The 13,063-nt window shown below is 52.4% G+C and overlaps 1 protein-coding gene across 1 annotated transcript; it reads left to right on the forward strand.

Annotated features, from left to right (window-relative positions):
* Positions 1–3,961: 3,961 nt before the first annotated feature.
* Positions 3,962–12,182, forward strand: KCNK6 (potassium two pore domain channel subfamily K member 6). The gene is made up of 3 exons (XM_049786646.1): positions 3,962–4,283; positions 11,317–11,712; positions 11,799–12,182. The coding sequence occupies exons 1-3, from the start codon at positions 3,962–3,964 to the stop codon at positions 12,026–12,028; spliced, it is 948 nt and encodes a 315-aa protein (XP_049642603.1). The 3' UTR covers positions 12,029–12,182.
* Positions 12,183–13,063: the final 881 nt, after the last annotated feature.

A 13,063-nucleotide genomic window follows, 5' to 3' on the forward strand; every position in this document is an offset into this window, starting at 1 on the left:
TGGGAGCCACGGGAAGGTCCAGTTCTGTTCCGGAGGGGTCAAATAGCTTTGCATGATGCCCAAGGCGTATCCTGTTATTGCAGTTCATTATGTTATGCAATTTTTTTTTGCCGATCTTAGTATTAAAGGGAATCTGAGCATGAATAAAAGAGTGCCCAAGGGGCTGGAGAGATAGCACTGTGGTAGAGCAGTTGCATGCTGCCAACCCAGGTGGTTCGATTCCTAGCATCCCATAAGGTCCCCCTAGCCTGCCAGGAGTGATTTCTGAGCACAGAGCCAGGAGGAACCCCTGAGCGCTGCCGAATGTGACCCCAAAACCAAAAAAAAAAAGTGCCCAATAATTAGAAAGGTGTTTATTTTTTTAAGCATTTTCCCATAAATTCAAATAAATCCTTTTTCCTCTTGGTCTGACTTTACCCGTGCATCAAAACCACCCGCTGGCCTGCCTGCCAGGGAGGAGTGCAGAAAAGTAAGTTCTCTCTCTCTCTGTCTGTCTTCCCTTTTTCTCTCCCTCCTTTAACCTCCTCTGTGCTGTCCCTCCTCCCCTCTACTTATCTGGGCAAGATATGGTGGAAGTGACTTTCAGGCACTGATAGCACGCCGGAAGGATGTCCGCAAGAGCCCCGGCCACTGTGGCTTTCCTTTCTTCCTCCGAGGACTCGGTTTTTTCTCGAACTCAGCGCTGAGTCCTACTCACTTGCAGCCTTGTTCTTTCTGTAAACAAGGAAAGTGGCAACTTGCACCTCTGCGTTGGCCTGTCCCTGGGGCTCCACCCCCAGTTCTTTATCCTCTGCGACCTCCACTACCTCCTAAATCCCTTAGAGGTTACTCCTGGCTCTGCAACTCTGGAATTACTCCTGACTGGGTCAGGGAACCCTATGGCAGTGTTGGGCAACCGTTCTTTTCAACTGAGCCAAATCTCTCCAAAACCACGATTGAAATTTTTTTTGAGAGCCACATTTTTAAAACCAAAGATACATAGAATGGTACACTGTTTTTAGTTTCAATAAGTTTTTATTGAGAATATTCTGCATGCAGGTATCCACATAGGTTGGGAGGATTCAAATAACACAACTAATAAAACAAAACACCTTAGAACGATATTATTTATCGATAACGTTAAATTCCGTACAATTTGCCTTACAATGTAGTGAAAATTACATTCTGATAATGACTGACAAAAGTCATAAACACCCGCATTAAAAAGTGTAAAGAGGGGCCCGGAGAGATAGCACAGTGGTGTTTGCCTTGCAAACAGCCGATCCAGGACCAAAGATGGTTGGTTCGAATCCCGGCATCCCATATAGTCCCCCGTGCCTGCCAGGAGCTATTTCTGAGCAGACGGCCAGGAGTCACCCCTGAGCACCGCCGGGTGTGGCCCAAAAACCAAAAAAAAAAAAAAAGTGTAAAGAGCCGCATGTGGCTCTCGAGCTGCGGCTTGCCAACCACTGCCCTATGGGATGCCAGGGATCAACCTGGGTCAGTCTCATGCCAGGCTAACGCCTTCCTCTGCTATGGCTCCAACCTTTCTCCTGTGATTTTTTTTTTTGGTGTCTTTTAATTAATAAAGCAAGTATTTTGACATCCTCTTGGCCTCAGGTTTACTTCTAGCCAGTTGTGCGGGTGGCTGCACCCTATATTTAGCTTTTGGGAGGCCACACCCACATCCAGTGATGCTGGGTTGGTGCTCTGAGGAATGCTCCCAGCAGTGCTCAGTAACCAAGGGGTGGAATTTAGGGCTCACTCCAGCCCTTTGCGTCATCTCCTTGGCCCACAGCTACTCTATTTTTGAGCCTCAATTGTTTTCTTTACTTAATGAGAATAATCTAGGAAAAATTAAGCATTTACTCATGTCCACAAAACCTTTGAGGACTGTAAATATTTGATCTCTGGGAGCTACAGTTACTGCTTTTATTATCTTCCTGTGGGTTGTCAAACTAAGAAGTGCAATATTTCAAATAGAAGGAGCTGGGCGTGTCTAAGGGAAGGGGGGCAATATCATGCTTCTGCCTATCAGATTGGGGATGAAGCCAGAGAAAAAACTGGGACTTTGAGGGGGAAAAGCCCCTCTCTTTTGGGGACCCACCCAGCGATGCTCAGGGTTCACTCCTGGCTATGCACTCAGGAATCTATCCTGGTCGTCTTGGGGAACCATATGGGATGCCAGGAATTGAACCCGGATTGGCTGTGTGCAAGAGACACTTTATCCACTATATTATAGTTCCAACCCTAGAAGAAGACCCTCTTATATATGGGCTTCTATCTGTGATTCTTTGTTCTATTTATTTTTGTTTTGTTTTGGGGTCACACCCGGCAGCACTCAGGGGTTACTCCTGGCAATGCGCTCAGAAATCGCTCCTGGCAGGCATGGGGACCATATGGGATGCCGGTATTCGAACCATCGTCTGTCCTGGATTAGCTACGTGCAAGGCAAACACCTTACTGTTATGCTATTTCTCTGGCCCTATTTATTTTAATATTTGAATTTTTTTTTTTACCACAAGTGGCAGTGTGCAGGACATTGTCCTGCCATATCTATTGGGATTCAGGAGCCCATATAAGGGTGAGACCGAGACCAAAGCATAGTGAATGAGTGTCTTGGGTGGCATTGATAGCACAGCACTGATTCTGGTTAGATCCCCAAGGTTGCCGGAGTCACTCCGGAGTGATTCCTGAGTACAGAGCCAGGTGTAACCCCTGAGCATCCCCGAGTGTGGCCCCAAAAGCAGAAAACAAACAAAAAGTGCCCTGTCTGCTGTACTGTCGCCTAATCACCCATGTGGTGTGTGTGTGTGTGTGTGTGTGTGTGTGTGTGTGTGTGAGAGAGAGAGAGAGAGAGAGAGAGAGAGAGAGAGAGAGAGAGAAGAGAAGTGAGAGGAGAGAAAGGAGAGAGAGAGAGAAAGGAGAGAGAGAGAGAGAGAGAGAGAGAGAGAGAGAGAGAGAGAGAGAGAGAGAGAGAGAGAGAGAGAGAGAGAGAGAGAGAGAGAGAGATTGTGTTCTGGAAACACCATCTGCCCTTCAGCAGCATCAGTTCCCTGCTTGAGATTCCCTGGAGCGCTTGGGGGCTCCATCATTCTCTGGTTTCCCTGTTCCAGCCCTGGTCACTCTGCCCCGACAACAGCTGTCTTGGCCACTGCAGTTTCCCTAGCCAAAGAGCAGGTCAAGAAAGTGGGTGCTGAGCGCTTAGTGTGTGTGTGTGTGTGTGTGTGTGTGTGTGTGTGTGTGTGTGTGTGTGTGTGTGTGTAAGAATGAGGGTCGGCGCTGTGCCTGGGGGGTGTCCAGGGGGTTGAGACTCCCTTTCTCTTTGGAAGCACCCGAAAACAGGTTTGTAGAGCCAGAGCGATAGCGCAGTAGTAGGGCGTTTGCCTTGCACACGGCTGATCAAGACCTGGGTTTGATCTCTGATGTCCCTTATAAGTCCCCCCAAGCCAGGAGCGATTTCTGAACACAGAGCCAGGAGGAACCCCTGAGCGTCACCGGGTGTGTCCCCAAAACAAAACAAAAAAGCAAACAAACAGAAAAAGAAAGCAGGTTTGCCAACTCGATCACCCCGCAGCGGGGTGCAGGTGTGCTGCGGGCCGGAGGAATGCAAACGTCGGAAGGACTAGACTGCGGGGGACAACCTGGCTGGCACCCCATTTCGGGGAGGCCCAGAAGGACCCCACCCTCCTACCTTACCTAGGATCGCTCTCCCAGATCCGGGGAGCGTGGGGCTCCACCTTCGCGTTCCTAGCACCTGGCATTGGGGCGTGCCTCAGTTTCCCAGGGGCGGGGCGTCCCGTCACCCCAACCCCAGACCTCCCCCTTTTTCCTCTCCCTCTTCCTCCTCGGGGCCGCATCTCGGTGTCTCGTCTCCCGGAACCGAAACTGGGCTGGGGACGGGCCGGCCGGGGCTGGGGGTGGTGGTGGCGGCGGATAGGTAGGCGGCCACGTCAGCGGGGCGGCGGGGATCTGGGGTGCCATGCGGCGGGGCGCGCTGCTGGCGGGCGCGCTGGCCGTCTACGCCGCGTACCTGGTGCTGGGCGCGCTGGTGTTGGCGCGGCTGGAGCGGCCGCACGAAGCCCGGCTCCGAGCCGAGCTGGGCGCCTTGCGGGAGCAGCTGCTGCGGGGCAGCCCGTGCGTGTCGGCCCGGGTGCTGGACGCCTTCGTGGAGCAGGTGCTGGCGGCCGGGCGACTGGGGCGCGCCGCGATCGCCGACGCCTCGGGGGTCGCCAACGCCTCGGACCCCGCCTGGGACTTCGTCTCGGCGCTCTTCTTCGCCAGCACGCTGGTCACGACCGTGGGTACGTGCGCGCGCCCCTTTTCGGGGACCCCTCCCCAACTCATCCGCAGCCCTTAGCCCCCCGATCACTCATGGGACACATGGAGGGCCCGGGAGCGACTGATGTGTTTGTTGTGGGTTCGGTTCTTGGAGTTCCAAGTTTTTCCTCCAGGCCCAGTTCACTCCAGACTAGGACATCCCCATTCTTTTGAGGGGGGAGGTTTGGGTCACACCAGCAGCGCTCAGGGGTTACTCCAGAAATCACTCCTGGCAGGCCAGAGGGACCATATGGGATGCTGGGATTCGAACCACTGTCCTTCTGCATGCAAGGCAAATGCTTTACCTCCATGCTATCTCTCCAGCCCCAGACATTCCCATTTTTTGCGGGGGGAGGTTTGGGTCACACCCGGTAGCGCTCAGGGGTTCCTCCCGGCTCTACGCTCAGAAATCGCTCCTGGCAAGCCAAAGGAACCATATGGGATGCCTGGATTCGAACCACCGTCCTGCGTGCAAGGCAAATGCCCTGCCTCCATGCTAACTCTCCGGCCCAAGATATCCCCATCTTGGGCGGGCAGAGCTGGGAGTGCATCCCGACTTAAAAACAGATCCGCGGGCCCGGAGAGATAGCACAGCGTTTGCCTTGCAAGCAGCCGATTCAGGACCTAAGGTGGTTGGTTCGAATCCCGGTGTCCCATATGGTTCCCCGTGCCTGCCAGGAGCTATTTCTGAGTAGACAGCCAGGAGTAATCCCTGAGCATCGCCGGGTGTGGCCAAAAACGAAACAGATCCGCTCTGGGTCTGGGGCCCACTTTAGAACCTTTAACCTGGACCGACCCGGGCTCAGCCCTGCGCTCCACTACCGCCGCCTGCCGCCTAATCCATCTGTGTCCTGGGACAAGTTCTCAGGGTGCTCCTTCCCGCCTCCTCCCCCTACTCTTGCCCACTGAAAAAACTGCATCTCAGCATCCGAATCTGCTTCTCCGGGCACCATTCTTGGGGTGCCCAGGAGAGGGCCCTCAGAAAAAGGGGTCTCTGGGTGAGACTTCCACCCCGGGAGGATCTCCAGAGTCTGTTTTAGAGGTTCGTGACCTCTCTCAGCTTCACCTCAGGGTCCACTAAGGCTAGAACGTCTGCTTTTGCCGGGGAGGGTTCCTAAGGGGCTCAGGCCTCTCCTAGCAATTTTTATTTTGTTTAGTTTTGGGGCACTCATGGCAGCGCTCAGAGGTTACTCCTGGCTCTGCACTCAGAAATCGCTTCTGGCTTGGGAGACCATATGGGATGCTGTGGATCGAATCCAAATTCATCCCAGTTTGGCCACATGCAAAGCAAACGCCCTACCGTGTTCTATCACTCAGGGCTTCCCTTCCTGGCAATTTTTTTTGTTTGTTTGTTTCGTTTTTGGGCCACACCTGGCAGCACTCAGGGGTTACTCCTGGCTGTACGCTCAGAAATCACTCCTGGCAGGCAGGGGGGACCATATGGGATGCCGGGATTTGAACCACCATCCCTCTGCATGCAAGGCAAACACCTTACCTCCATGCTATCTCTCCGTCCCCTTCCTGGCAATTCTTAGCCAGCCAGATGTGTGTGACTCCCCTTTCTTTGATCCCATCTTAACATTTGGGATGATGGGGTTGGGAAGGCCACTAAGGAACCCCTCCATACCTGGGCAACCCACTGTGGGTGCGAGAGGGTCCAGTGTTGGAGTACAGAGCATCCTGAGGTGCAGACAGTATCCAATCAGAGACTCACAGTCCAGACCCCTCCAAACAGGGGCCGGAGAGATAGCATGGAAGTAAGGCATTTGCTTTGCATGCAGAAGGTCAGTGGTTCGAATTCCAGCATCCCATATGGTCCCCTGTGCCTGCCAGGGGCGATTTCTGAGCCTAGAGCCAGGAGTAACCCCTGAGCGCTGCCAAGTGTGACCCCAAAAAACCAAATAAACAAAAAAACAAACAAAAAGCAGAAAAGAAAAAACGGGAAAGAGTAGAGAGGTGGAATAGAGAATGCAGGGGTCAAGGCACTTGCCTTCAGGTATTGTCCCTTGAGCCTTACCAGGAGTGATCCCTGAGCACACCCAAACATAACAAATAAAGCAAAAATGAAAAGAAAGCCTGAATGGTAGGGCATTTGCCTTGCACGTGGCTGACCCAGGGAGAACCTCAGTTCAATCCCCAGTGTCCCATATAGTCCCCCAAAGCCAGGGGCAATTTCTGAACGCATAGCCAGGAGTATCCTTGAGTGTCACCGGGTGTGGCAAAACAAAAACATAAGAAAAGTAAAGAGGGGCCGGAGAGACAGCATGGAGGTAAAGCGTTTGCCTTTCATGCAGGAGGTCATCGGTTCAAATCCCGGCATCCCATATGGTCCCCCCGTGCCTGCCAAGAGCAGTTTCTGATCCTGGAGCCAGGAAAAACCCCTGAGCACTGCTGGGTGTGACCCAAAAACCACACACACACACACACACACACACACACACACACACACAAAAAGAGAGAAAAGAAAAGTAAAGAAAAGAGAGCCTGAAGAAATGGGATGGGGAGTCATTGGTAAGGGAAGGGACGTGGGAAGGGGGGATTTGGGGAGGTGGGAGGCTCAGTTCTTGCAAGATTGGGAGGGTCTGGAGAGTCTGGGTAGGCAGGGAGGGTGTTGGGTTTCAAGTCCAAAGTAAACTGGGACAGTTATGGAGCAAGGAGGAATTGAGGTCCTGTTGGGGATCGCAGGGATCCTGTGTTCTCAGAATATTTTTTCCTGGTAAATCCTGGACAGACGCTGAGTTCTTGTGTCCAAGATTGGAGGAAATCCGCTTTTGACAGTGAGAGGGCATGGAAATCTTATGGACAGGGGAGGGCCTCTAAGGCTTTTATTGAGGTGTTCATACCCACCCCCACCCCAGAGAAGATGAAAGCTTCAGGCAGGGGCTCTTAATTTAAAGAGGCACCACCATGGTAACTCCCTGGTTTGGAAAAGCCCTGGGGATTTTGCTGGGGCTGTTTGGAGAGGTCTTCTGTTTTTTGTTTTGTTTTGTTTGGGTCACACCTGGCAGCGCTCAGGGGTTACTCCTGGCTCTATGCTCAGAAATCGCCCCTGGCAGACCCCTAAGGGGGACCCCTAGAAGAGTCCACCTGGAACCCACTTCAGGCCACCTGAGCTGGCACCCAGGGAAGGTCTAGAGTCCTTCAGCGTGAAAGGCAAACACCTTACCTCCGTGCTATCTCTCCAGCCCTCTTTTCTGCTTTTTTGAGCTACACCCAGCAGTGCTTAAGGCTTACTCCTGGGTCTGCCCTCAGGAATCACTCCTGAAGTTGCTCAAGATACCATATAGGATGCCAGGGATGGAACCACATGCAAAGCAAGCATCCTACCTACTGGATTATTGCTTTTCCCCATCTTTTTTGCTATTTATTTTTAACTTTTTTGAATCATGCCACACAATATTCAGGAACTAATCTCAGCTCTGTGCTCAGGGTTGGGGGTGGTGCATGTCATATGATGGTATCAAATCTGGACACCCTAGGGGCAGGAGCAATAGCACAGCAGTATAGCTTTTGTCTTGCATGTGGCCAATCCGGGAGGGATTCAGGTTAGATCCCCAGCATCTCATATGGTCCCCTGAGCCTGTCAGGAGCAATTTCTGAGCATAGAGCCAGGAGGAACCCCTGAGCGCTGGCAGGTATGGCTCTAAAACAAAACAAAACAAAACAAAACCTGAACCCCCTTCATGCACAGCCTGCTTTTTTTGGGAAGATTTCCTCCCAATCCTGTTTATGAGGCTGCAAGCCCCCACTGGGGCTTGTCTCCTTCTTCCTCTGGACCCAGGGCCCCAGCTAAGCAAGGCCACTAGTTCCTGACTTACTGACTTACCCCAAGTTCTAGTAGATAACCCCCACATCTGCCTCCTCGCCCCATCCTCCAGCCATGCCCTTTCTGCCCGTGGCCCTGTCCTCTTTGTCTCTGCTGGGCCAGGGGTGGTGGTGGCTTGTCTAGTCTGTCAGCTCTGGAAGAAAGCAGCTTTGGGACTGGAGCAGGCAAGAAGATAGCAGAAAAGACATTTGCTTTGCATGTAGCTAACTTGAATAGAATCCCTGGCACCCCACAGGGCCCTCTGACCCCATCAGGAGTGACCTCTGAGCATCACCTGGTGTTTCCCCATACACACAGAACACACACAAAAGTGGTAATCTTAGCCTGTGCCCCTCATGTGCCCAGGCCCAGCCAGGCAGCATAAGGCAACTTGTAGGGCGTGATCTCTGAAATCCCAGTGGGCGCCAGCTCCTGGGCAAACCCAGACACATCAGGGCCTCTTCTCAACTCCTGATTTCTGAAAGATTATTCCAGGCCTGACAGGCCAGGGTGCCCCAGCAGGCCCAGCTTGGGCCCAAATTAACCGCCTCTGTGCCCTCCCTTGATTGTAAAATGGGGGTAATAAAACTCCCTGCTTCTCCATCAGAGCAACTCCTGATGGAAACTGGCCACATACAGGCTTTGACTTGCTGATTCAGCTGCTAACAGTGCTGGAGGCAGCTGCGGTGAGGAGCCCTGTCTTTTTCCTATAGAAAATTAGACTCATGGAGCTGGAGTGGTGGTGCAAGCGGTAAGGCATTTGCCTTGCACATGCTAACCTAGGACGGATCTCAGTTTGATACCCCAGTGTCCCATATAGTACCCCAAGCCAGGAGCGATTTCTGAGCTCAGAGTCAGAAATAATAATTTTGGGTATGACCCAAAATCAAAAACAAAACAAGGGGCCAGAGAGATAGCATGGAGGTAAGGCCTTTCATGCATAAGGTCATTGATTCAAATCCTAGAATCCCATATAGTCCCGATTTCTGAGCATGGAGCTAGGAGTGACCTCTGAGCGCTGCTGGGTGTGACCCCAAAACAAACAAACAAAAACAAAAAAAGAAAAGAAAAGAAAAAAAAGTAAATGAGGCTCAGAGAGATGGGTGTCTTGCTTAAACTCTCAGGGCATAAGAAAGAGACCAGGCCATGGGACCCCCAAGTCCCCTTGCCATGAAGAAGGCTGATGTGTAGGCAGTGGGCAGAGAAGCCTGGCATACTCCAGTATCAATGGCAAAACTTACACTTGGCATATATGAGGCCCTGAGTTCTATGGCAGCACTGGCCATCCTGGACCCCTGCCCAGGCCTGCCTGACCACCTGGGCCTAAAAAAAGAATTTATATAGGGGGCCGGAGTGATAGCACAGTGGTAGGGCATTTGCCTTGCATGTGGCTGACCTAGGACGGACCTTGGCTTGATCCACGGTGTCTTATATAGTCCCCCAAATCCAGGGGCAATTTCTGAGCAAATAGCCAGGAGTGTCCCCTGAGCGTCACCAGGTGTGGCCCACAAACAAAGAATTTATATAGTTATTTGTTTTGTTTTTTGGGCCACACCCGGTGGTGCTCAGGGGTTACTCCTGGCTGTCTGCTCAGAAATAGCTCCTGGCAGGCACAGGGGACCATATGGGACACCGGGATTCGGGATTCGAACCAACCACCTTAGGTCCTGGATCACCTGTTTGCAAGGCAAACGCTGCTGTGCTATCTCTCCAGGCCCTAGTTATTTGTTTTGAGGCTACTCCCAATAGCGCTCAGGGCTATTACTCCTAGCTCTATGCTTTGGTCACATGCAAGACAACTGCCTTAACAAACTCTTTGACTTACTAAAAAAAAAAGATTGAAGAGAGGGATTGGAGAGATGGTATAGAGATAATGGTACTTGCCTTCATGCAGGTGAATTTTCTTTTTGTTGTTGTTATTGTAAGGATAGTTTGAACTCTTGGGGCCAGAGTGATAGCATAGCGGGTAGGACATTTGCCTTTCATGCAGCCAACTTAGATTCTATCCCTGGCATTCCATGTGGTACTCTGCCTGCCAGGAGTGATTCCTGAGCACAGCCTAGACTAAGTCCTGAGCCAAGGATGTACCTAACAACCAAAATAATAAATATTTAAATTTGAAACGTAAAGGCCAGAGACATGGTATAGAGGTTCAAGTGCTCACCTTGGGGACGGAGTGATAGCACAGTGGGTAGGGTGCTTGCCTTGTCCTCAGCTGACTCCAGTTTGATCCTTGGTATCTCGTATTGTTCCCCAAGCCCACCAGGAATAATTCCTGAAATGCAAAGCCACAAATAACCCCTGAAATTGCTGAAGTGACCCAAAAGCCCAAAATACATAAATAAATGTAGGATTCACCTTAAACATGGTCAACTTAGATAAGTTCTGATGCTATTAATGGTCTCCTGACCACAGAGCCAGGAACAGCCCCTGAGCACTGGTGAGTATGGCCCATATCCAAAAGTTAAAGAAGTTAAAGCTGGGGCCAGAGAGATAGCATGGAGGTAAGCCATTTGCCTTTCATGCAGGAGGTCATCGGTTCAAATCCCGGTGTCCCATATGGTCCCCTGTACCTGCCAGGAGCAATTTCTGAGCCTGGAGCCAGGAATAACCCCTGAGCACTGCCGGTGTGACCCAAAAACAAAAACAAAAAACAAAACAAAACAAAAAAAGAAGTTAAAGCTGATGGGGAGTGAGGAGGCCCTGGGGAACCAGCAGATGAGGTTTCCTGGAGTAACCACTTGTGCAAAGGCCCTGGGGTGAGACTCTGGGAAAAGTCGGGGCCTGTGCTTCTCCCTCACAACTTGAAACCTGGGTGGCCTCTGGTCAGACAGGTTTAAACTCAGGGTGCTCATGGCCCCTAAGGCTGCAGATGGGGAGCAGATGGGGTGGAAGAGGCTAAAGGGAGACCAGGAGGCAGGTGGTGTTCAGGAGCCGGTGAGGCCATAGAAACAAGGCCCATGGGGGGCTTGGACATCTCTCTCAAAGTGACACCCACAGGAAGTAGGTGTGGGGTGCTGAGGGCCAAAGCAGGGAAATAGAAACCACCAAGCCAGTAGCTGTCGAATTTGCTGCAAAGTCTTAAATGCAGGATGGAAGGCGAATGGTGGTTTTGGCCTGTGCCACTGGCAGCAGTTTCTGGGCTTCAGGGGACCTCAGAGCTCAGAATGCGGGTGCCTGGACTCAAGACTTTTTCCTCTGCTCCCCCCCAGGCTACGGGTACACAACCCCGCTGACAAATGGGGGCAAGGCCTTCACCATCGCCTTCGCGCTGCTGGGTGTGCCACTCACCATGCTGTTGCTGACTGCCTCGGCCCAGCGCCTGGCCTTGTTGTTCACCCGTGCACCGCTGGCCTGGCTCAGCCTACGCTGGGGCTGGCACCCCCGGCGGGCAGCCCGCTGGCACCTGGTGGCCCTGCTGGCAGTAATCGTGGCCACATGCTTCCTGCTGCCTGCTGCCATCTTTGCCTCCCTGGAGGCCAACTGGAGCTTCCTGGACGCCATCTACTTCTGCTTCATCTCCCTGTCCACCATTGGCCTGGGTGACTACGTGCCTGGCGAGACTCCAGGGCAGCCCTATCGTGCCCTGTACAAACTGCTGGTCACCGGTGAGTATGCAGGTGCCCTTGAGGTGATGGCCCTGGCTGTACCCCCAACCCCTGGCCTTCCACGTCTGAGCACATCCTCCCTGCAGGCTACCTCTTCCTGGGTCTGATGGTTATGATGTTGGGGCTCCACACCTTCCGTCGCGTCGCTGAGCTGCACGGCCTCACCCAGTTCATCCTGCTGCCCCCCGAGGTGCCCACCACCGACTCCACCATAGAGGATGAGGATGATCAGGCAGATATTCTGGGGCCCCCAATTGAATCACAGCAACAGCTAGCTGTCAATGCCCATCCGGACTATGCCTCCATCCCCAGGTAGCTGTGGCCAGTGGGGGTCTCCTGGCCCCCTGAGACCAACCTGACCGCAGCACAGTGGCCAACAGCACACAGGCCCGAGGTGGTGGCCATGGACCATCCACTGTCCATCCTGTGTTTTCCCTGTTGGGGCTCTGCCGGGCACCCCATTTTCTGGTACCCCCTGCCCTCTTGTTACCCTGGACTCTGGGCCTTTTTTTTTGGGGGGGAGTCACATCTGGCGGTGCTCAGGGATTCCTCCTGGCTCTGCACTCAGAAATCTCTCTTGGCTTGAGGGACCATATGGGACGTTGGGGATTGAACCATGGTCTGTCCTAGGTTAGCGTGTGCAAGGCAAACTACTAGGGCCCCACTCTGGGCTTTTCTGGTGTTCTTTCTCTTTCCCCCTCTCAGCATTTCTTTGTTTTCTTGTTTGTTTGTTTTGGAGCCATATGCAAGGTGCTCAGGCTTCTTATTTCTGGCTTTGATCTTAGGAATGAGTCCTGGCAGGCCTCAGGGTGACACCTCACCTCACCTCTGTGAGGTGTCAGGATTGAATCAGGGTGGATGGATGTAAGGCTTGTGCCTTCCTAGCCCTGTACTATCTATTCAGCTTCTTATACTCTTTCCTTTTTTTGGAGAGTAGTATTCATGGCTTACTCCTGACTCTACACTCAGGAATTATTCCTTAAGATTTGGTGGTGGTGGGGAACCAAATTAAATGCTGGGGATCAAACCCAGGTTGGCAGTGTGTAAGGCAAATGCCCGCTCTGGCCCTTCTCATTCTTCTTTGGGAGGCCCCCCCCCCTCACAGTGATCAGGGGCCTCTGTACCCCCTAGTGACACCTTGCCAACTGGGCTGAAGGTTCAATGCTGGAATCTGGCATGTGGGGTTTCTTGGACATTCTGGGGAACACTCTGGACTCTATCCATCTGGGCCCCTATGATTGGGGAATCCAATTCGATTCTAGCCCTCATGTACTCAGGCCTGTGCTCCAGCCATTTTTCACTCTTTCCCCAGTCCCTGGCTTCTACTTCCTCTATCTACCTCTTATTCATC

This window comes from Suncus etruscus, chromosome 14, assembly GCF_024139225.1.
Source record: "Suncus etruscus isolate mSunEtr1 chromosome 14, mSunEtr1.pri.cur, whole genome shotgun sequence".
NCBI classification, from domain to species: Eukaryota; Metazoa; Chordata; class Mammalia; order Eulipotyphla; family Soricidae; genus Suncus; species Suncus etruscus.